The sequence below is a fragment of the Mytilus galloprovincialis genome, chromosome 13 (assembly GCF_965363235.1).
Source record: "Mytilus galloprovincialis chromosome 13, xbMytGall1.hap1.1, whole genome shotgun sequence".
Classification (NCBI taxonomy): Eukaryota; Metazoa; Mollusca; class Bivalvia; order Mytilida; family Mytilidae; genus Mytilus; species Mytilus galloprovincialis.
This window is the reverse complement of record NC_134850.1, coordinates 38,801,200-38,823,327: the sequence shown is the minus strand read 5'-3', so window position 1 is coordinate 38,823,327 and position 22,128 is coordinate 38,801,200. Positions and strand designations below refer to the sequence as shown.

Genomic DNA, 22,128 nt, shown 5'->3' with positions numbered 1-22,128 from the left:
TTAGAGGGAGTAACCAATCAGAATTTCCTGGTTGTGTCTGTTTTTAAGCAAAAGACAGTTGTCTGAGAAAACCATGGTCAGCTACAATCTGTTAAAAATAGATGTATAAGGTAATTCTATGTGCACACATTTGAAAGATAAATCTATATCAAAGAATGATGTGGTCTTATTATAGGCTGATGATTTTTTTTTTAAATTACTTCATTAGGTCTTTCCACTTTTCGTGGAAAGACCTTTTGTATTTCTTCTGATTATTTTTTTTTTCTTTGTCTACTCTTAAGAATGATTTGGTTAATTTTGACTTGAGTGACATCTTATAGGAATTATTTCCCTTTGTAAATTTAAGACTGGCGATATGTTGGATAAATTCATACGTTATAAGTCGTAGAGGCCTACAGTCTTTTGATATGAAGTCCTTGGTCCATTTGAAGGAAATTGAGGTCAAGGTCATGTAATAAATTTTGAATTTTGCTTGTTATCGTTATTCCAAAGAAACTGTGACATTAAATGATATGATGTGTTTGCCAAATATCTGTTTACAACAAAAAGGCACAACTTCAACCTATTTAAGTCGAAGAGTTTTGGTTAACCCTGATAGGAGTTTTCTCCCCTTTTGTATTTGAAATCAGTATTTCTCCACAACCATACAAGTGATTGACCTGGGGTCTTTTGCTTTGAGATCACTGACCTATGACCTCAAAATTAGGTCAAGGTCAAAGGTCAATTTGACATTCTAGATTTTGACCTTTGCTAAAAATTCTTTCTGGTTCATTATAAAACAATTAAGTCTTCTGCATAAACCTATTAATCTTATTTTTTTTTTATATCAGTTTGATTTACCACATTACCTCAACACGGAGTGACATTTTCTAACATCGTTTTTTAAATTTCATTTTTATTTTCGAGTGGGAAAGACCTTCAATTGTTCTCTGAAGAATTTGTTTTTTATTATATATCTGCTTCTGTTCTAATTTGAATTTCTTGAAACCAAGTTGAAATACTTGCTATGTTTTGAATTGTAAAGTAATTGTCTTGAACATTATTTCAACATTATTTTTTTTTAGAATGCACATCAGATGTGAACCTTCCTAACCTACCAGATTCCATATCATGCTACTTAGATGACACTTGTAATGGATTAAGCTGTTGTGCACACATTGGGTTTATCAATAGAAATATCAACTTCTTCCTTACAATAGATCCTTGCAGTTATACATTTAAAATTGGCATCGAAAAGTTTCAATATGAATTTTTTCTAATGGATTTTGAATTTGGCATCCAAAAAGAATTTCATATTGGACAAGTGATTGAAATAAGGTAAGTGAGCAAATATTTTATCAATTATTAAATTATTATTTTTATTAAATTGGGGGCCAGCTGAAGACCTCCTCTGGGTGCGAATTTATTTTCGCTGTCTTGAAGACCCATTGGTAGCCTTTGGCCTTTTTCATACTACTTGGTCAGACATTGGCGAGTTAGTATTATTTGTAATGCATGTGCAAAAAGAAATGATTTTACCCACTCTCTAAAAGTGGGGTTTATATTACAATCTGGTTGTCCTTCTGTCCGTCTTTTTTACCATTCATTCATCCAAAAATTTCTTCAAAATACTGAACAATTTTCCTATTTGGTCTGCAGCCTTAAAATGTTGAGCTAATGAGTTGTAATTTGTGAGCACTTTTGGTATCCGCCAGACATTTACTTCCAGCTGTTTTTAGATACTTTGAACAGAGAGTGAGAGTTAATTACATATCAAGACAACAGACTCGTTCTTGCAATCATTTCAAATGGTTTTTTTTGTGGCCTAATTTATAGTACGATGTCAGTTATTAATTGATAAACGTTGTGGTACTGGTTTTTGAATTGAAAATAACATTTTATGTCGACAGAAAATAGGGTTGTTTAACAAGAATATGCAGTGACCTTTGTGGGAAAAATTTGGTTGATTATATAGGGAATCATTGAAGCATGACTGGAGCGGGCCCCCTCTTAGGTCAGTCAGCGGGCCCCCCTTAGGAAAAGTTCTGGATCCACCACTATTTATGCAAAAGATAAAATGCAAGTTTGTTTTTGAACTTACATGATATGAAACAAGAAATAAATGTTTAATTGTTTTTTTACAGTTACAAAATTACAGACTTTAATGGTTTATCTGCATACTACATAGATCTGGATTTTAAAGTTTGTTTTAATGATGGAGGACCTTGTGCTTTTCAAACAACAATATTTTCTAAAACTGAATTGCCTAAAGTACACTGTGGCCTGTCAAAGGGATTTCTGAATAAAAGTAAGTTATATCAAGATAATGTTCTTTTGGTTGATTTCTTATTGCTGAACATCCAGCGGTCAAAATGTTTAAAAAATATTTAGAATAAGGAGTGATTGCTTCCTGTGCTTGTAAAGTAACCATGGTAAGTGTTTATGCTTTTACAATATCAGACATTAAAACAATTGACTCTTGAAAAAGTTATTGCCTTAAAATACCAGTTACTACCTTTTTGGTGTTTTTTTGACAACAAATTCTTGACAGAAACTTTAAACAAATATATATATGTTTATCAATAAAAGATCAACAACAAAAAGATTTTTGTCATGAACTATATTTAAGGGTAATATTTAAGTCTACAATGTGTTAGGGTGTCTATTGTTGAAGATTCACAAAGACATTAAAGTGATCAACACAGGTTCTTTACAGAGGGGATTTAGGGGGGGGAATGGTTGATTATATAGGGAAGCACTGGAGTGTGATGGGAGTGTCCCTCTCTTAGGCAGCCAGCTGTCTTTTGTCCCATTGTTCACTTTTCATTAAAAATAAAACATTGCAATAATTCCTAAATTCAATGCATTGTATCACTGAGCCATCTGCATATCCTTTTGTTTCCAGACTGGTCGATATCAGAATGGTACAGTAATATGAATATAGACTTATCTGAAAAATTGTCTACAAATGCTGTTTTGATGTTAATGGACACACTTGGTATAGCACCTTTTCTAAAGGAGAAACAATGCAGTCGACATGATCCAAGCTCTGTATTTGCTGCCCAGTACCAAGGTTGGAGCACAGGTAATACTGTAACTCATTACTATTTGTGGGCTTTCAAGTTTCTTGTATACTGTTTTAAAAGGAAAACCTTGAACTAAGATGTATAAGATAGTAAGCATTTTTGTATGCATTTATCCAAGATAATACATTTTGTCCTTAGTCCATTTAATGATTGATCCAAAGTACTAATAGTAGTATTATAAGCTTGAAAAATCTGGGTGAAATATTTGTAGAAAATTAAATCAATTATATCATAAAATATGGCATAAATAAAATTGCTATACAATACTTGATTGTATCATTCTTGCATTTTGGTTTTGTTGTACCAACCACAAATCAGCTTATAATATGCAAATGTGAAAAAAAAGGGATTTTTACTGTTTGCATGTATTTTTTTCCTACAGATTGTAGATCAACATCCATTGCACTGCCTCGCCTTGATACATCTGTTATAACATGTTACTTAGATGACAGTTGTAACAATGTCCAATGCTGTCTTGATGTGGACTTAATTGACAGATCTTTATATTTCTTTGTTAACTTTGATCCCTGCAACTATGTTATAAAGTTTGGAATAGAGAGATTAGATATGGATATCTTGTTGGAAAGTTATCATTGGGGCCAATGGGAAGAAATGGATCTGTATGGAGTATTCAAGATAAAGTAAGGTTTATTTTCTTTTAACAATTTTTCATCTGAGGTCTTTAATTTGATTTTTGTTCAGTACAAGAGCTGACTTAATGCTTTCTTTTCCGGTATTTAAACTGACTTTGATTAGCTTTAAGAGGCGGATTTAGGGGGGGCAGGGGGACCGGGCCCCCCCGCTTTTGAGAAAAAAAATTGGTTGATTATATAGGGAATCACTGAAGCGTGATGGGAGCTGGCCCCCTCTTAGGCAGCAAATGGGCCCCCACTTATGAAAATTTCTAGATCCGCCACTGGCTTTTAACAGTTCTTCTTTTTCTATCTGAGGTCCTGACTTTGATACGTAGAAAATCTTTCCAAAGACTATAGAATTGGTGGTTTCTTAAAGCATTAGGTAGAACAGCTAAATTGATTGGGGATCTAGAATGTGTTTTGATCAGTTGAAATGTCTTTGTTTGAAGTTGTCAAGAAAATTACATAACTATTGCAAGGTGCAATAATCTTATATCTGTTCTAAAAATATAAATGATGTCATTGTTGAAGTCATTTCAAATTTGAGTTATCTTTCTTTGTCTAAAATTGCTCTTAAATCAACTACAACCAATGCAATATTTAATTGTACCTCCCACTGATAAATTGAAGCAATCTTTACCGTTCCGTGCTTACAAGCACTTTGATTAATCTGAAAACAGGGAAATTAGATAGTGTTGGCGCCCATTATGTTCTATAAGCACATATTCCTGTTTATTTCATATCAAACTTAAATTCTATATATTCTAATTTGTTTTTAGATATTTGATAGATGACTTTTATGCTGAACAACAATATGCTATTTCTATGATCATTGGGATATGTCTGGAATATAATGGACCTTGTCAAGAATTCCAGATTCTTGATAAAAATAGAGTACCAAAAACAGTCTGCAACTGGGATAAAGCATTTAAAATACCAGGTAAAATTCTCTGAAGGAATTTGATCTATATGTATTTGTGAATGAATATGGTTTTGAAAAAAAATCTGTTAATACCAATCTTAATACTTTGAAGTTTCTTTTTTATGCCCCATTTATGGGCATTATGTTTTCTGGTCTGTGCGTCTGTTCGTCCGTCCGTCCTTTCGTCCGTCCGTTCGTTCGTTCGTCCGTCTGTCCCGCTTCAAGTTAAAGTTTTTGGTCGAGGTAGTTTTTGATGAAGTTGAAGTCTAATCAACATGAAACTTAGTACATATGTTCTGTATGATATGATCTTTCTAATTTTAATTCCAAATTAGAGATTTAACCCCATTTTCATGGTCCACTGAACATAGAAAATGATAGTGCGGATGGGGCATCCGTGTACTGGGGACACATTCTTGTTCACAGAAGAATTAAAGAGCAAAACAATACAAGATGAAGAAGATAAACTAATTTACTGTTTTTATGCACCACTTCTAAGTATTCCTGTTTAGCATTTCAGCAAAAAGTAGAAGGCAAAAAAATCAGACTTCTCTTTTAAGTTATAATAAAAGCATTTTTTTGAAGTGTCAGATTTGTACAGAGATGCCAAACTCTTTTGTGTTTTGTTCTTGATGAAGTTGTATGATTAAGAATTATCTATTTTCATGTTTATCTCCAGATTTTTCTATCTCTGAATACATGTCAGAAAAAGGACTGACTCAGCTTTATCAGATGGCAGTGTCAGAAGTACTTGAGGCGCTTGGAGTTTCATCTTATTTGAAGTCTCCATCTTGTGACAGAAATGCAGCACCTTTTACAGTTTACAATAATGGATGGTCAAATGGTAGATTACTTTTTACTTTAAAAGTTTTCAGCAGTCAGTTCATAAAAAAAATTTTACGACTTAGATTGATTGTAAATATTCTGAATTGTTCATGACTAACGATCAAGGAAAGATTGAATTTATGTAGACAGTGGATATGGTTGTTATAACAAATTATGCCCTTAGAAAATTTTATTTTGTGAAATAATTAATTTTGTTGTTCTACTATACTTGAGAGCGTAATTAGTACGCTCTTATCACATGAACACATTAACTTTGTATTGATATTCTTTCATACCCGCCAACTGTCACTATTTGCTGGGGATTTCCCCCATGGAGGCTCCCCACTGAAAATTTTGTAAGAGCAATTGAGTCCACTATTTTAAAGAAAACAATTAATTTAACAATGGCTATGAGCTTGTTTAAGCATGAAGAAACCAAAAAAACTTCATTAGAATATATTTGAAGGCCCCCTTGAAGGTTTTGTAGGACTATAAGAACCATCTTTCATTTTGAAAAGTTGGCAGGTATGTTCTTTCTATGTTACTTTAATATAGAAGGAACTTTTTACATGTATTTAAAAGTTTCAAATGTATGAAATTTTCCAGATTGTTCATCAAAAGCAACTATTGTGTTAGAAGAACCAATATCTAACCATACATCCTGCTACATTCCTGACAAATGTACAGCTATATACTGCTGTACAGATATCCCACTGCTAAACATCACGGTGAACACTGTTGTTGATCTAGATATGTGTAACTATCAACTAACTGTTACAATGGAGGAAGTTACACTGGAATATACCTTAGTTGATTATGAATATGGATCGAAGAAGAAATTTTCACTGTATGGATTTCTTGATTTGAGGTAAATATAGCAATAAAATATATAGACAAAAAGATGGCCCACTTTTAGTATCATAATTTTAATAGATTGAAGAAGCGTTAGTAGACATGTTTGTTATTTATTTATTGTTTTGTCATAAATAGGGCTGTTTAGCATTTTATTTGAGTTATTTCATGCTTTTGTCATTTCTTGGTGTTTGTGTCTCACTATACAGTATGGCTTTTGCTTATTATTAAAGGCATGACATTGCGGTGACCATTGCTTGCTTTAAAATCTGCTTCATTTGGACTCATTGGCAATAACACCACATCCTCTTATATTATGCCCTATTTATGGGCATTATGTTTTCTGGTCTGTGCATCCGTTTGTCTGTCTGCTTCGCTTCAGGTTAAAGTTTTTGGTCAAGGTAGTTTTTGATGAAGTTGAGATCCAATCAACTAGAAACTTAGTACACATGTTTCCTATGCTATGATCTTTCCAATTTCAATGCCATATTATTATATTTATCTTTTACCCAAATTTCACAGTCCACTGAACATAGAAAATGATAGTGCGAGTGGGGCATCCGTGTACTTTGTACACATCCTTGTTTAATCTATAAAATAAATGAGGAAAGTGAAATAAATACTGCATCATTTTGTCATTCAAAAAAACTTCCTACAACTAATTTTAAAAATGCAGATGATTGTGAATTTTGCAAGTTCATTTTCCTTTTGTATAATTTCTGTATGTATGTGTATGTTACTTTTTTTTCAGTTTTATAATAGATGATCTGACCAGTGATGGTGTAGTTGTATTCAGCGTAAATGTTTCTGTATGTTTAGAATCAGCTGCTACTTGTGAAATTGATCAAATATTAATGAAAGATGTTCGACTTCCTAAACCTGCCTGTAACTTGAATGCTGGATTTATAATGCCAAGTGAGATATGTTTTATAAATTATTTATGTAATAATTTTTAACCTTTTGTAATAATTTAACATTTATGCTTCTTATGTTTATGCACTATGTTTATACACAAAAGTTATATCTCTCTTAAATTTAGATTTTGATAAATTTATCCTTAACTGATGGTAACATCTGAGTTACCTGAAAAGTTTTTTTTTTTTTTAAATGCACATAATATATTTAAGTGTTATGTTTCTTTCCTTTTCTTTTCTTTAGAACTTCATGTAATACTCCTTTTATGTGTTATTATAGATTTCTCACTGACTGAGTTCATTTCACAGAAGGGAGTAAGTTTTAATGGTATACAACTTTCTACATACATAACATCAGTGCTTCTTCATGAACTTGGTGTTGCCCCATTTCTACTGGAGAATCAGTGTGATATCGACAACTTACCTTATTTACCAAGAAAGAAAGGATGGAACATAGGTTGGTATTTTTAGGCAGTTAAGCTGCCTTATGCGAGCACCCTAGATTTGTTCTACCCAATAAATGCTGAAATACGTGCCATTGTTATTATCTAGCTGAATAGTATGTTATTTATAACTAATTGAACAGTTTTTTTTATACTTTTAATTCTGGATTACAAAAAATATGACCAGAAAAACCTTAAATAATCGGTGATTTATCCAAAAGTTTTGAAGTTGCACGTAGGAAGTAGAGCACATTAGGAATCCTTATGTAGTTTATCCCCTGAGCTTTTGGCTAAGATGTCAAAGAACAAATGTATGAAATATTTAATCGCCGAAAATTTCTAAAGACAGGTAGTTTAGATTTCCCAAATGGCAAAAGTCGTAGGAATATTGTTTGTCATCAATACCTAGTCAACTAGGTCAGTAGTCTATTAAAATTCATACTGTTGGCAGCAATTTTAAATTAGAAGACGAAATTTCCGTATCTTTTCAATATGTAAACAGGGGTTTGAGGTGATCGGTGATCCGAGGTCCGCGACCTTCCACTTTTGCAGTCGGACTTTCGACTTGGTTACTAACTACGCCCGACATGCCACTTGAAAGAAAATAATAAATAACTTTGCAAACCTTTTTACAAAAGTCTCCAAATAAACGATCTCAAAACTTATTTTCATCATTATTATTCATGACAGCGATGTTCATTTTGTTCAACCGCTAGCTTTATATAGGAAATCGCTGACAAATAATGTGTAAATTCGAGTAAAATCGTATCTGACTGACAAAAACAACATTGAAACCAAATGGATGCCAATTACAATATTGAATCCGATTCCAGAAGATTCAACTAAAAAATTCCATACAGGTGATAAAATACATCTATGCATGGAATATAAATATAAACACAAGAATTGAAAACCAAAAGATATATGTTAAAGAAAGAAAAAGCAGAAAATATTTTGTACAGAAACTCAAAATTACTTTTTGACAAATTTTAATGTCAAAATCCAATAGAATGTGACAGCTGGGACAGAGACATATATACATGTGTATATATGTCCCTGGCTGGGAACAGTATATCTTACAATAAATATGTTCCTGGTGACAGTATAAATTTTCTTTATCAGTGATAAATGTTGATAATGCATGTGAGATGCTTTTAAAGTCTAGACATATTCCTGCAATTTCAATGGGTATTTTTTTCTCAATTTTGAAGGGTCATTTAAAATAGCTGGAAGTTTCTTACTTTATTTTCACAAATAGAGCAACTAGATTATATGATACCTGAATGTAAGCAAATCATATGATATATAGGTGGAGTCCTTTAGGTCACTCTACCCCCTCCTGTTTGATAACTTTGTAACGGATGAGATCCCCACCCCTCAAACATATACATTAATGTATGGGACTATATAACTAAACAAATGAAATAGAGGGGAAGTCCCTAGGGTGACCACCCCTCCTGTTTTAGAGCTTGGAAACAGTCCAGATCCCCACCCTTAAACCATATATATTCATGTATGAGACAATATAAATAATCAAATGAAATACTGGGGGAGTCCCTTGGGTCACCCCTCCCCTCCTGTTTGTGAACTTTGAAAAGGTCAAGATCCCCACCCCTAAACCATATATATTCATGTATGGGACAATATAATAAATCGAGTGTAATATAGGGGCAGTCACCCCACCAGAGGCGGATTTAGGAAAGCCCCCCTTTTCTGAAAAAATTTGGTTGCTTATATAGGGAATCACTGGAGCGGGCCCCCTCTTACATCCCTCTGTGGGCCCCCACTTGTGAAATTTCTGGATCCGACACTGCCCACCCCTCCTTTTTGAGAACTTGGAAACGGTCGAGATCCCCACCCCTAAACCATATACATTCTTGTATGGGACAATACATAACAAATCAAATGAGAGGAGGGATAGGACCTTTATCGGGGCTCGGGATTTCGGGATCAGGGAATTCATTTTTCGAATTTCTGGACTTCAGGATTTCGTGTTTTTAAGCCTGGGATTTCGGGATTTTGGTGTTTTTAAGCCCTGGATTTCGCAGGATCAGGACCCCTCCTACCCCCTCTCATATGAAATATAGGTGGAGACTCCGAGTTCATGGGGCTACTCTACCCCTTCCTGTTTGAGAATTTGAAAATTGTCGAGACCCCAACCATAAACCATATATATTCATGTATGAAACAATATAACAAATCAAATGAATTATAAAGGGAGTCCCTAGGGTCACTGTACACCCTCCTGTTTGAGAATTTGGAATCAGTCTAGATCCTCACCCTTTAACCATATATATATATACTCATGTATGGGACTATTAAAAATCAAATTAAATATGGGGGAGTCCCTGTGGTCACACCAACTCTCCTGATTGAGAATTTGGAAACAGTTGAGATCCCCACCTCTAAATCAAATAAAATATAGGGAAGTCGCTGCGGTCACCCCACCCTGGCTGTTTGTGAACTTGTAAACAGTCGAGATTCCCACCTTTTAATTAAACCATATATATTCATGTATGGGACAAAAAAACTAATCAAATGAAATATAGGGAGAGTTCTTAGGGTCAACCTAACCCCTCCTGTTTGATAAATTGGAAACAGATGAGATCCCCACCCTCAACCATATATATTCATGTATTTGACAATATAACAAATCAAATGAAATATAGGGGAAGTCACTGGGGTCACCCCATCCCCTTTAAAAACTTGATAACGGTTAAGATCCCCACCCCTAAACCATATATATTCATGTATGGGACAATGGAAAAAATCAAATGAAATATAGGAGTAGTCACTAGGGTCACCCCACCCCTCTTGTGTGTGTTTTGAGAACTTGTAAAATATTGAGATACCAACCCATAAACCATATTCATTCCTGTTTGTCATTTCTAAAAGATTGAATGACATTCAAGGTCAATCTCATAGGCGTCACATATGCATATCACTTTGCTAGACTTAACCAATGTGTACTAGACTTTGCCCAATGTCAGGCTACCATGGGAATGAATAATTGTGGGAGCTTTATTTGGGAGACTGTAACAGCATTATATTACAATTATTTCATGTTTATTATAAAATTTTAGTGATGGAAAAAAGTGAGTAGGTTTAAAGAATTTACCTTAATTATATTGGGTCCTATAAAAATTTTTCATTTTGATATGGCTCATTTTTAGGAAAACATATCAAGCCCAAGAATGTTTGACCAACTGTTTTATAATTGCCTGCCATTTTTTTCCAAAAATTACACAATGAATTTAGGGTGAAGGTGAGGGTCATTTACATTTACTATGGGCAGGTCAGTTAGACCCCACCTTTGATCCCTGTAGTATTCATTTGTCTGATTTGGGTCTCATAACTTTTGTACTGTAGAAAACAATCTCAGTTTTCTTTCAAGGGAATCAAGTCCATTCATACTTAAACAAGCTTGTACTATAGTTAACTTGAACTACTAACAGTCAACTAATACCAACGTTAACTATCAACTAGAACAACTGCAATCATTGCGAACTTGTACCACTACAGACTCATGACCATGAAAAACATATACTTGATATATGTGTTGCTTTTGAAAACCTTGATAAAATATGAATTTTTTGCCTTAATGCTTAATTCATTAAATGAAAATACATGTACAATATACATGATATATGAATGTTTAATGTTTGTTCTTTTTTAAAAATCTTAAAAAAAAATTGAAGCAACATTGCCACAGTTTTCATAATTACGTTTGCCTTGGTTTTTGGTTAACTGCCTACAGCGCTTACAGTGCTTTGATTTATCATTACTATCTATTGCAATGAATCAATTAAAAAATTGAGATTTGAAATAGGGAATATGTCAAAGAGACAACTATCGGGTCAAAGATTCAACTATCGGGTCAAAGAGCAAAAAACAGCCAATGGCCTCCGATGGGTCTTCTAAGCTGCAAGAAAATCCCTCACCCAGAGACAGGCTCAGCTGGCCCATTAATAAAAATATGTTCTAGCTCAGTAAAAATGGATGTTATACTCAACTCCAAAACATATGAATGAACTAAAATTAAAAACATACAAGACTAACAAAAGGTCAGAGCTCCTGACTTTGTACAGTTGTAAAAATGCAGCAGGGTAAAACACGTTTTGTGAGAATGACAAATATTGAAATTTTGAATTAAACTGTAAAATTGAATTGATTTTTCTGATGCCTTTCTGTGGAATAAATATTCTTGCACTCACATCTGTGTGTTATATATTTACAGAACTCTTTCAAGATTTACCTTAAGATTATAAAAGTAACATAATTTGATTTCAAAGATGACAAATGCACTTATTACAGTTTCTGTATTATTTAACAATTATTTATAAAAAATAAATTATTAATTCTTATTTTTTTATTTGTTCGAAGGCTGTCAGAAAGAAATAACAATGGTAGAGCTGGACAAGTCTACTGCATGTCATCTCTATGACTACTGTACTGGAATAACCTGCTGTACAACTGTTGAAATGATTGGCAGATCAATTAATACATATCTTACACTGGATCCCTGTAACAAAAGGATGAGCATAGGGATAGAAAAGTTTACTGTTAACATCAGTCTCTTTGATTATGACTATGACAAACAGGAACATATCAAACTGTTTGGACTTGTGGGACTAGAGTGAGTTTGTATAATTAAAAGTTAACCTAAAGTGCAAGTTTTGTCTATGACATCTTCAAAACTGCTTTAGATAAAGAAAATAATACAGGGGCAGACATCGTTCAAAGTTAATCGATCTACCTACTGTCTATTCACATCAAAGCTCTCAGTCTTATAATAGTTGTGGCCCTCAACTGAAGAACTTTACCATATGTTTTACATTTTTGCCCTGTCTATGGAAAAACTAATTGATAAAAAAAAAAAAGCAAAAAGATTTTCAAATAAGTCAACATGACTTGCATCATTATTATGATAGCAACTTCAGTATACAATAACCCAAAGATATCGAGGTCTGTCAGTCAACCTTACCCACTATCAAGCTTCATAAAAAAAACTGACTTGGTATCAGTATTTAAAATTCATCATAGAACTGCTTTCAACATTATATTTCTTAAATGAAGACAACCAGGAAAAGTTGATACAGAGTTTTATTAACCAACTAAGTACATTATTGCCAAAAATGACTGTTTATTAAAAATTACATATTTTCTGTAATGGCCCTGTTTTTTTCTGTAATGGCCCTGTATTAATGCCCAGTTTGTCTGTATTAAGCTCAGTTAGGGTTTTTAATAAATTAAGTTGTAAAGAGCATAATACCTTTTTGTATTTTATTTAATTTAGTAACCAGCAACCAACATTAAAGAACCATATAAAGGGCCAGATCACTGTTCATCCTGTTTTTCAACACATAACTTCTTTCAACTTAATATCTTGGATATTTGGTATATTTAAAGCTTTATCATGGTGAAGTTCAAATTATTATTTTTCAAACTAAACTATAATTAAAAAAGGAGGAGAGTACATCAAGTTGGCAGCAACACATACACTTTTGTTCAGTTGGTTAATAAACGTATTAAGAAATGGGTGTTTTTATAATGACCCTGTTATATGTCCTCGTTCCGAGTAATAATGGCCTCAGATGTCTGTAATGGCCCTCGGCGTTGCCTCGGGCCATTACAGACTTCCTCAACCATTAGTACAGACCTTGGCCATATAACAGGGCCATTATAAAAACACCCATTCATTAATACTATAATATTGCACTCTTATTTTGCGTTGTCAATATTTGATTTTTGATTTTTTGTGTTTTAACGCCACTTTGAAGCAACACTTTTGGGCTATTTTGTGGTGGCCATGCTAGTTTTTGTTGGTGGAGGAAGTCTGAGGGCTCACAACCTCAGTGTTGACTGGCTAGTGATTACAGTAGTAACTACTTCAACAATTCGGCCACCAAGGCCCCTGGCATTGTCAATATGATATTCAGATGCGTTATAATGATTTGCATATGCAACTTTAAAATTCATTGAATCCTGTCTGTTTTGTCTTTCATAAAATCATAATCTATTTAGAATAGATATTGTTGAATCATCATTCATACTTAATTTGCAGCTTACTGATAAAAGATTATCCAACAGAAAGACAGTATGAAGTGACATTAGATTTAAGTATTTGTTTTGAGTCCAGTTCACCTTGTATGTTATCAATACCAATTCTGAGGAATACCATTCTCCCGAAATCTATATGTGAATGGAAGAGTGATTTCATTGATCCAAGTGAGTATTAATAACATATTTTATTACACCAAGGAAAATTTTCTTCTCCATTGGAGTATGACCTTCCAAAACCATGCATGTACTCAAATATCTGAAGATTCACAAAACAGAAAAAAAATTTCATGTTGTAGGCTGGCGTGTATATAATCTTGCTATCTTAACTTTTCTTTTATTTAGCCTGTTTTTCGTGCATTTCAAAAAATGGTATCAGCAATGATAAAACGTCCTGATATTTTTTTTTATGCAGATTTTTCCTTCAATACGTTTTTGAATGAAAAGGGTTTATCCATAAACAGTGAACTTAGTACTAATGATATGAAAGATTTGATGGACACCCTCGGCATCACAGACTTTTTACAGAAGGACCAATGCACAACAACTGGATGGCTAAATGGTAAAATATAAAACTGTTTTGTGCTCCTTAATGTTATTTGAGTGGACCCTTAAGGTGGTACCCAACACTTTCACTAAAATTAATTTGGCTCGTTTAATTTTTATAAAATTTTGTCAAAGTATTTACTTTGACCCTTTAACGAAAATATAAAAATTTCAAAAATTTTGAACCAACCGTTTTGTCAGAAAAATTACACTGGTTATATAGCAGTTTGACAAACACCAATTTTGATCATTGAGAAGCTTAATATTGCCTTTACAACACAACGTAATTAAAACGTTAAGCTGACTTTACAGAGTTATCTCCCTGTAGTGTTAGGTACCACCTTAATTAGAGTTGGAATTGTAATCCTGTGTAAGACAACTGGTTGTCAGTTAAACTGTAGTCAGAAGGGTTTATGTTGCATAATGTAAATTTTCTTATCAGTGAGATTTGTTTTTAGAATAATTTGTGATTGATGACCAATAAATACAAAAAGTCTTGCTTTGAAATATTGCTATGTGATAATAGTTATTTTATACTGTTGAAAACTTGTTAATCCTGTTTCAAATTGTTTTTGTTTGTCAACTTATAAGGCCACAAAAATATGAATATTTATTGCAATTTATAAAAGATAACATTTCATTTTATTTGTTTGTGTATTTACAGAGTGTAATCAATCCATGACAGTCTTACCAAGTAACATACAACCAGTAGGCTGCCACATAGGGGATACATGTAATGCTGTGGACTGCTGTATAACACTGGAGAAGATAGGTCGTTCATTTGAAACTTTCATCAACATAGAGCCCTGTCTCTTCAAGCTGACTGTTGCCATTGAACAACTGCAGTTCAGTAAATGGTTGTTTGACTATGAATGGGGATATCCTGTCCAGGTCTGGTTGTTTGGATTCATCAGAATGGAGTATGTATTCTGTGTTTCCATATACTTATTAAAATTTTCCTTCCCTTTATGGTCAAAAAGAGATGTCAATATCTGACAGATATCTTCTGTATTGTTTTTGATGTGTATTTGCTGTTTTTGATACTTTTTTCAATGTAATATGAGGCATAATTGATCTTTGGCTGGTTGAAAAATGTTCATGTTAAACTTTTTGGATCATAGATTGCCACTAGGGTTTCCTCAAGCCTTTAGGCCTGAAATTCATATTTTTGTTTTGACAAAATATTTAAAATACTGATTCTGAAGCCAAGACTGTACTCTTCAGAAGAGATTATTTTTTAAAAAGTAGCAAGTCTCTTGAAATGGATCCATTTAAGAACCAGATTATAGTAGTTTTAACATTTTATGATCAATTTATAAATTCAAGGCTTAAAGAATAAATTTTTGACTAAGAAAAACTGACACATCATTTACTGTATTAGAGATGTATGTTAATTATACCCCCGCTTTAAAAAAGGGGGGGTATACTGTTTTACCTCTGTCTGTCCGTCAGTCAGTCCGTCCCATGAAACTTTCGTCACATTTTTCTCAGGAACTACACATCCACCCTTTCTGTAATTTGGTATCAACATTTATATATGTCAGCCATACCGTGTGATGCGTTTTCAGATTCATCACTTGACAACTTCCTGTTTACCGAACACTTGTCTGATTTTACACATGATAGCCAAGTTGAAAATTTTCATCACATTTTTCTCAGAAACTACAATACAAGGATTTCTGAAATTTGGTTTCAGGATTTATATAAGTCAGCTATACCGTGTGATGCGTTTTCAGATTCATCACTCGACAACTTCCTGTTTACCGAACACTTGTATGATTTTACACATGATAACCAAGTTAAAAATTTTCGTCACATTTTTCTCAGGAACTACAATACAAGGATTTCTGAAATTTGGTTTCAGGATTTATATAAGTCAGCTATACCGTGTGATGCGTTTTCAGATTCATCACTCGACAACTTCCTGTTTACCGAACAATTGTATGATTTTACACATGATAACCAAGTTAAAAATTTTCGTCACATTTTTCTCAGGAACTACAATACAATGATTTCTGAAATTTGGTTTCAGGATTTTTATAAGTCAGCTATACCGTGTGATGCGTTTTCAGATTCATCACTCGACAACTTCCTGTTTACCGAACACTTGTATGATTTTACACATGATAACCAAGTTAAAAATTTTCGTCACATTTTTCTCAGGAACTACAATACAAGGATTTCTGAAATTTGGTTTCAGGATTTATATAAGTCAGCTATACCGTGTGATGCGTTTTCAGATTCATCACTCGACAACTTCCTGTTTACCGAACAATTGTATGATTTTACACATGATAACCAAGTTAAAAATTTTCGTCACATTTTTCTCAGGAACTACAATACAAGGATTTCTGAAATTTGGTTTCAGGATTTTTATAAGTCAGCTATACCGTGTGATGCGTTTTCAGATTCATCACTCGACAACTTCCTGTTTACCGAACACTTGCATATTTTTACACTATTAATATTATCCACTTGCGGCGGGGGTATCATCAGTGAGCAGTAGCTCGCAGTTTCACTTGTTGCTTCTGTGATAAAAAAAAACTGTTTTCTGTTCATTTCAGATTAAGTTTGGTTGATTTAACAGCAGAAGAACACTACCTCATTGATTTGACTCTGAGTGTTTGTATGGAGGCTGACAATTCTATGCCTTGTGAATTATCTGTCCAGATTTTCAACAAATATAAACTCCCAAAACAAAAATGTAACTGGAATACAGATTTCTTTATTAAAGGTGAGTAAAATTTCATACCCCTCACAAACAAAGTTTTGGGGATGCAGGATATATAGGAACTATCCTGTCTGTCCATATGCTGTAAGTGCAACTCTTCCTGAAAAGCAGAAATGACATTGATAAAATGTTACCCAGTTGTACAACATGAATATAAACAAGATCCTACCTGTCAAAGGGGAGATAAATCAATTTACTTCATTGATACAATAGATTTAGTATTTTATGGTGAGCACAAAACTGATTGGTTTGACAGATTGATGAAACGTTTCATAGTTGTAGAACAATATAGGAGGATTTGTATGAAGAATAAAAATAATGTCCAACATGTTAAAGGGGATATAGCAATTGTTTGCTCACACCTATCACTAGATTTGGGATTTAAAGTCTTATTTAGTATAGACATTGCTTTTTATTTTATTCATGTGTTACATACAATCATACATCTTATTCAAGGGTGTACTGCCGGGCAGAAAATGGCGAGTGGTGACCATATTTTTATAGGCCATTCAATCCATGTTGTTAGGGAAATCTCAAGTAATGAAGTAATGTCACCAAAATCAAACTGCTTCACCTAAGCACATGAACAAATATTGGCTATTTTTCAGATTTTTCCTTACAAAATTGGTTGCTTGAGGAAGGTTATCCCAGTGTCTCATCATTGCCATCTTACACAGTTGCACAGTTAATGTCTGATCTGAATGTTGCTGCATATCAACTAGATCCTCAATGTCAAGTGGAAGAAGGAATGTATGAGAATGGATGGAAAAGCCGTAAGTAATTCTATATCAAGTCTTTGTGACAGAAACTGGTTATAACTTAAATGAAGCATTCTTGGGGAAAAAATATTGTTTTCACATTTTATTCAATAAATTTATTTATAGCAGATTTTTCTTTGGCAGCTGAAATTTAAACTTCTTACAAGAGGTAACTGAAAGTTCATCAATAAAAATGTATTTGGCAATTTAATATATAAGCCTTATTCCTTACTATAACTTAAAGCCCTAATTTCTATTACATTTGTTTCATTTTAGAATGTCAGAGGGATATATCTTTACCTGAACTACCAAACAACATAGTTTGTCAGGTTTTTGAGTCCTGTACAAAAATAGAATGCTGTGTACAGATACCATTGCTAAACACAAGCACATTTAACTTCTTCTTAGATGTAGATACATGTCGTTCTAGTTTAACTGTTGGTATAGAACAGATGTATCATAAGTATAGTCTGTTAGATTATACCTTTGGAGAAACAGAACATTTTAATCTGTTTGGAGTGTTGAAACTGATGTATGTATAATTCATTGTACAAATGTGAAATTAAGAAGCATACCTGAAATTTTGTTCCAATAGATGTATTTTTTTAACTGAACTTGTCTAATATTTTAGGATAATTATGATATAAGTAATATGTTAAACTTCAAATTTTATAAATTCAATGGAAGCAGGTTAAACAAGAAGTTTGGAGAAATCAATTGAAGCATATATGTAGTCGATTTTCCAAGTAATGGTTGTAAACTCAAAATTTGGAGACTATAGGAGACTGGTGCATACAGTTTTTTAGGTCTCGATCCATTATCAAAATAAATTGATACTTTTAATGCTTTTTTATTTGAATTTAGTATTTCCAATTAAAGCTTTATCAATCGTCAACTTATTTTTTCAGGTATAGTTTGGAAGATCTTCGACAGCAGGAAATGTTCATTCTTCAGTTAAGATTTAGCTTTTGTCTCGAATCAAATGATGTATGTGAATTGGTCATACCAATCCTAGAAGACATGGTGTTTCCCAAACCTGTGTGCCAGTCTGATACATCTTTCCAAAGCAAAGGTTAATATGTTTAGAATGAACTTATCAGTCTGAAATTTTAGCATAAAATTCCTTCTTAGTATGCAGTACTTTTAGATATGCTTTCAAAAAGGAAACAATTTTGTCATTGTGCAACAAATTACTGTGCATATTTGGGGTATATTTGTGTATTTTTAAATCCTAACTCATTTCTAGCTTTTTAAAATTAAAAAAATTTATACTGTATCACAGGTTATTTTCGCAGGGTTTAAACTTTTGCTTGTTTTCGCGGATAGAACAAACTCGCCAAAATAAATTCCGCAGATTTAAAAGTGCACATGCAAAGGAATTGATAAGAACATTGAATCCACCCAAATAATAATAACTGTCAAAATATTTCATATATCTGTTCAATGAAAATCGCGAAATTTTACACCCGCGAAAATAGCCTGCTATACAGGATTAGATAAATCCACTTGCTTGACCTAAAATGTTTTTAAAATATAATTGAAAACAAGACATGTTGAATTGAAAACTAACCACTAAATAGAGTGCTATTACCAGTATAGAATTTAAGAGCAAATAATCTTTTGTTTTGTCTCTTTCCTTGTAGGATTTTCTTTAGAACAGTGGTTAAGAGAAAGATCATTATCGTCAAACTCCATCCTGCCTGGACATTATGTTTCAGAATTGCTAGAACAAACAGGATTAACGAGTTATCTGATTGGTGATGCATGTTACATTAACCCAAATGATGTAGATAGCAATGGTTGGAAAATAGGTATACAAGCTTTGTTCATTCACAACTCAAAACTATTTTGATGAACTTGTACATAAGATCACATTTAATGAATCTAAAATGTCAATTCTTTACATAGCAAGTAGTTAATAAAAGAAACAGCTCACCTTACTATCCTATTTTGAACCCTTATCCTGTTTTATAGACGGTAGTTTTTAGTTTCTTGTTGTCTGGTAATTTGAGAAGTCTCTAATAATTTTTTGGTAAGAATGATTGAAAATTATGTAGTTAGCTCCCCTTGATTGTAAAATGTCTAGTGCATTTCAACCAAACAATATCGTGAAAAACGAGAGGAAATGGAACGAAAGTGGTATTCATGCACCATTACGGTATACATTTTGAACATAAATTAATGTAAACTTGAGCAGATTTTGTTTGTCATGTTTTCACCATTGTCTGAGCTGATTCTTATATTTATGCAAATAAGCTATTAATGTCTGTATACAATTTATTTTATTTCTTTTACAGATTGTAATGAAGATACTATTGTTCAAAATGTAACATCATATCCACTTGTATGTCATTTGAAAAGCAGCTGTACAGAAATATCTTGCTGTCTGGATATAGAGTTCCTACAGAAAACTATTGAAGTTCGTCTAAAACTTGACAATGATTTACAGCTCCTTGAGATTGGAATAGGAAAACACCAGTTATTGTTGTCTTTGCTAGGATTTGAATTTGGTATGTATGAAAAAAATACATTTTTTTAAAGGTATTACCACACTTACAGACATTCCAGAAAAAGAGGATATAAATAAATTTTGTGAAAAGTGTTTTGTATGCTATTCCTTATAAAATGTATAGGAGCTTTCCTTATAGCGTGTTATAGAGTATAGTCCATTATTTGCCTATCCAGTTTTACTCTTGCAACTGAGAAATATGTAGAATTTATGTATATATAACAAATATTTTTGAAATGTTTTGAAATATTTCTGATCATCAACATCAATTAATTTATATCTTTTTGGAACTTATTATTGAAGTAGTTTTTATCGAATGTTCACTGGTGATCACAACTCAGACATAATAAATACTGCACCATAATGTTTCAAAATGCTGCTGTTATAGTTATAACTGAATATTACAGATCAGATAATTGCTACAATATATCTATTTTTATTTCAGGAATTGACCATGAATTTAGACTGCTAAATGTTTTCAGATTAAGGTAACTATTTTTTGAAAGTATTCTTTTACTTTTTAGCTCACCAGGGCCCGAAGGGCCCAATGTGAGCTTATGCCATCACTTGCCGTCCATCGTCTGTCGTCCTCCTCGTCTGTCGCCTTAAAGTATTTCAAAATTCTGCTGTTATAGTTATAACTGAATATTACAGATCAGATAATTGTAGTTATAACGTTAACTGAATATTACAGATCAGATAATTGCTACAATATATCTATGTTTACAGTTTATATAAACAGTATTCTTTGCCTTGGTAAGAGTTTGAATATAAATTATTTGGAATGTGATCAATTTCAATCATCAACAATTAGTTTTTACAGTATATAGATGACCTAGCTACAGTGGTACTGGGGGATAAAAGCTATATAGATCACATTTTCAGACCACTTTTCCTTTTTATCTTGAAACCATTTTTCTTTGCCCGTCTCTTTTTCCATGTTTATCTTAAAATGTTAAAACTCATACTGTTATCACTTTGGAAGAAAATGAAAAAAGGTTTTTTTATGTAGAATCAGAAGTCTACCAAGTAATAAATGTTGGATAGTAATGTGAAAATCACCATTTGAACGAATATTTGTCACATAGCTGCAAGGAAACTAAAAAAAAATGCAAATATTGCTGTGATATGTTATGTTTATTTTGTAAATAATTGTATGTTTAATTTTGAATGGTTTGTATAATATAAAAAAAGACTAGATTTAAGTTTCAATATATCATTGAAAAAATGTTTTAGGATCTTTTTCAACAATTTCTGACATGAGTTTAGATCAATTTATTTAACACCTGATGGTCTTTTGAATATTGATAAAATCAAAGTAAAATAAATTCATGTCCTCTACATTTTATTAATTTTTTTAGATACAATATATATGACTTGACGAGTCAGAATGTATACTTAGTTACACTAGAGATATCTGTTTGCTGGGAAAGTAACAAACCATGTGTATGGTCTACCTATATACTGCAAAGTACACGACTTCCAAAGCAACAACGAAATCTACAAAATGATTTCCGGGTTACTAGTAAGTAAGATAAGTGGAAACTATTTGTTTTAAAATATAAAAACAAATATATATAAAAAAGTCCCCTTAATATTTAAATTCAGCTGGAAAAAAGTTAGTACTCATTATGACCTGAGATTCATTCTTCAGTGCAGGTCATGACCTGCATTTTCATGTTCATAGGTTGACAGGTATGCACCATATTCTTGGGCAAACTTGCATGTAAATTTAATCTTTGATTTAAGATGTAAAGAGGAAGTCGGATAAGACACTGATGATTCTAGTTTTAAATCACGATAAGATTTTTTTTTTTATTTCTTTGTTTTGAAATTATGCAACATTAAAATATATTCATAATAGATAT

The 22,128-nt window shown here is 32.6% G+C and overlaps 1 protein-coding gene across 1 annotated transcript in view; it reads left to right on the top strand.

Annotated features, from left to right (window-relative positions):
• The window catches only part of LOC143057505 (uncharacterized), a 56,112-nt gene that overhangs the window by 4,365 nt on the left and 29,619 nt on the right, over positions 1-22,128 (top strand). Inside the window, exons 5-25 of the mRNA XM_076230815.1 lie at positions 1,065-1,317; positions 2,124-2,287; positions 2,885-3,064; positions 3,448-3,706; positions 4,480-4,640; positions 5,302-5,466; positions 6,054-6,315; positions 7,051-7,214; positions 7,494-7,670; positions 12,040-12,292; positions 13,721-13,884; positions 14,132-14,278; positions 14,927-15,182; positions 16,827-16,996; positions 17,602-17,766; positions 18,028-18,283; positions 18,660-18,823; positions 19,395-19,562; positions 20,049-20,261; positions 20,706-20,748; positions 21,622-21,785. Coding sequence (XP_076086930.1) covers positions 1,065-1,317; positions 2,124-2,287; positions 2,885-3,064; positions 3,448-3,706; positions 4,480-4,640; positions 5,302-5,466; positions 6,054-6,315; positions 7,051-7,214; positions 7,494-7,670; positions 12,040-12,292; positions 13,721-13,884; positions 14,132-14,278; positions 14,927-15,182; positions 16,827-16,996; positions 17,602-17,766; positions 18,028-18,283; positions 18,660-18,823; positions 19,395-19,562; positions 20,049-20,261; positions 20,706-20,748; positions 21,622-21,785 — 3,948 coding nt within the window. The remainder of the gene's footprint in view (positions 1-1,064; positions 1,318-2,123; positions 2,288-2,884; positions 3,065-3,447; positions 3,707-4,479; positions 4,641-5,301; positions 5,467-6,053; positions 6,316-7,050; positions 7,215-7,493; positions 7,671-12,039; positions 12,293-13,720; positions 13,885-14,131; positions 14,279-14,926; positions 15,183-16,826; positions 16,997-17,601; positions 17,767-18,027; positions 18,284-18,659; positions 18,824-19,394; positions 19,563-20,048; positions 20,262-20,705; positions 20,749-21,621; positions 21,786-22,128) is intronic.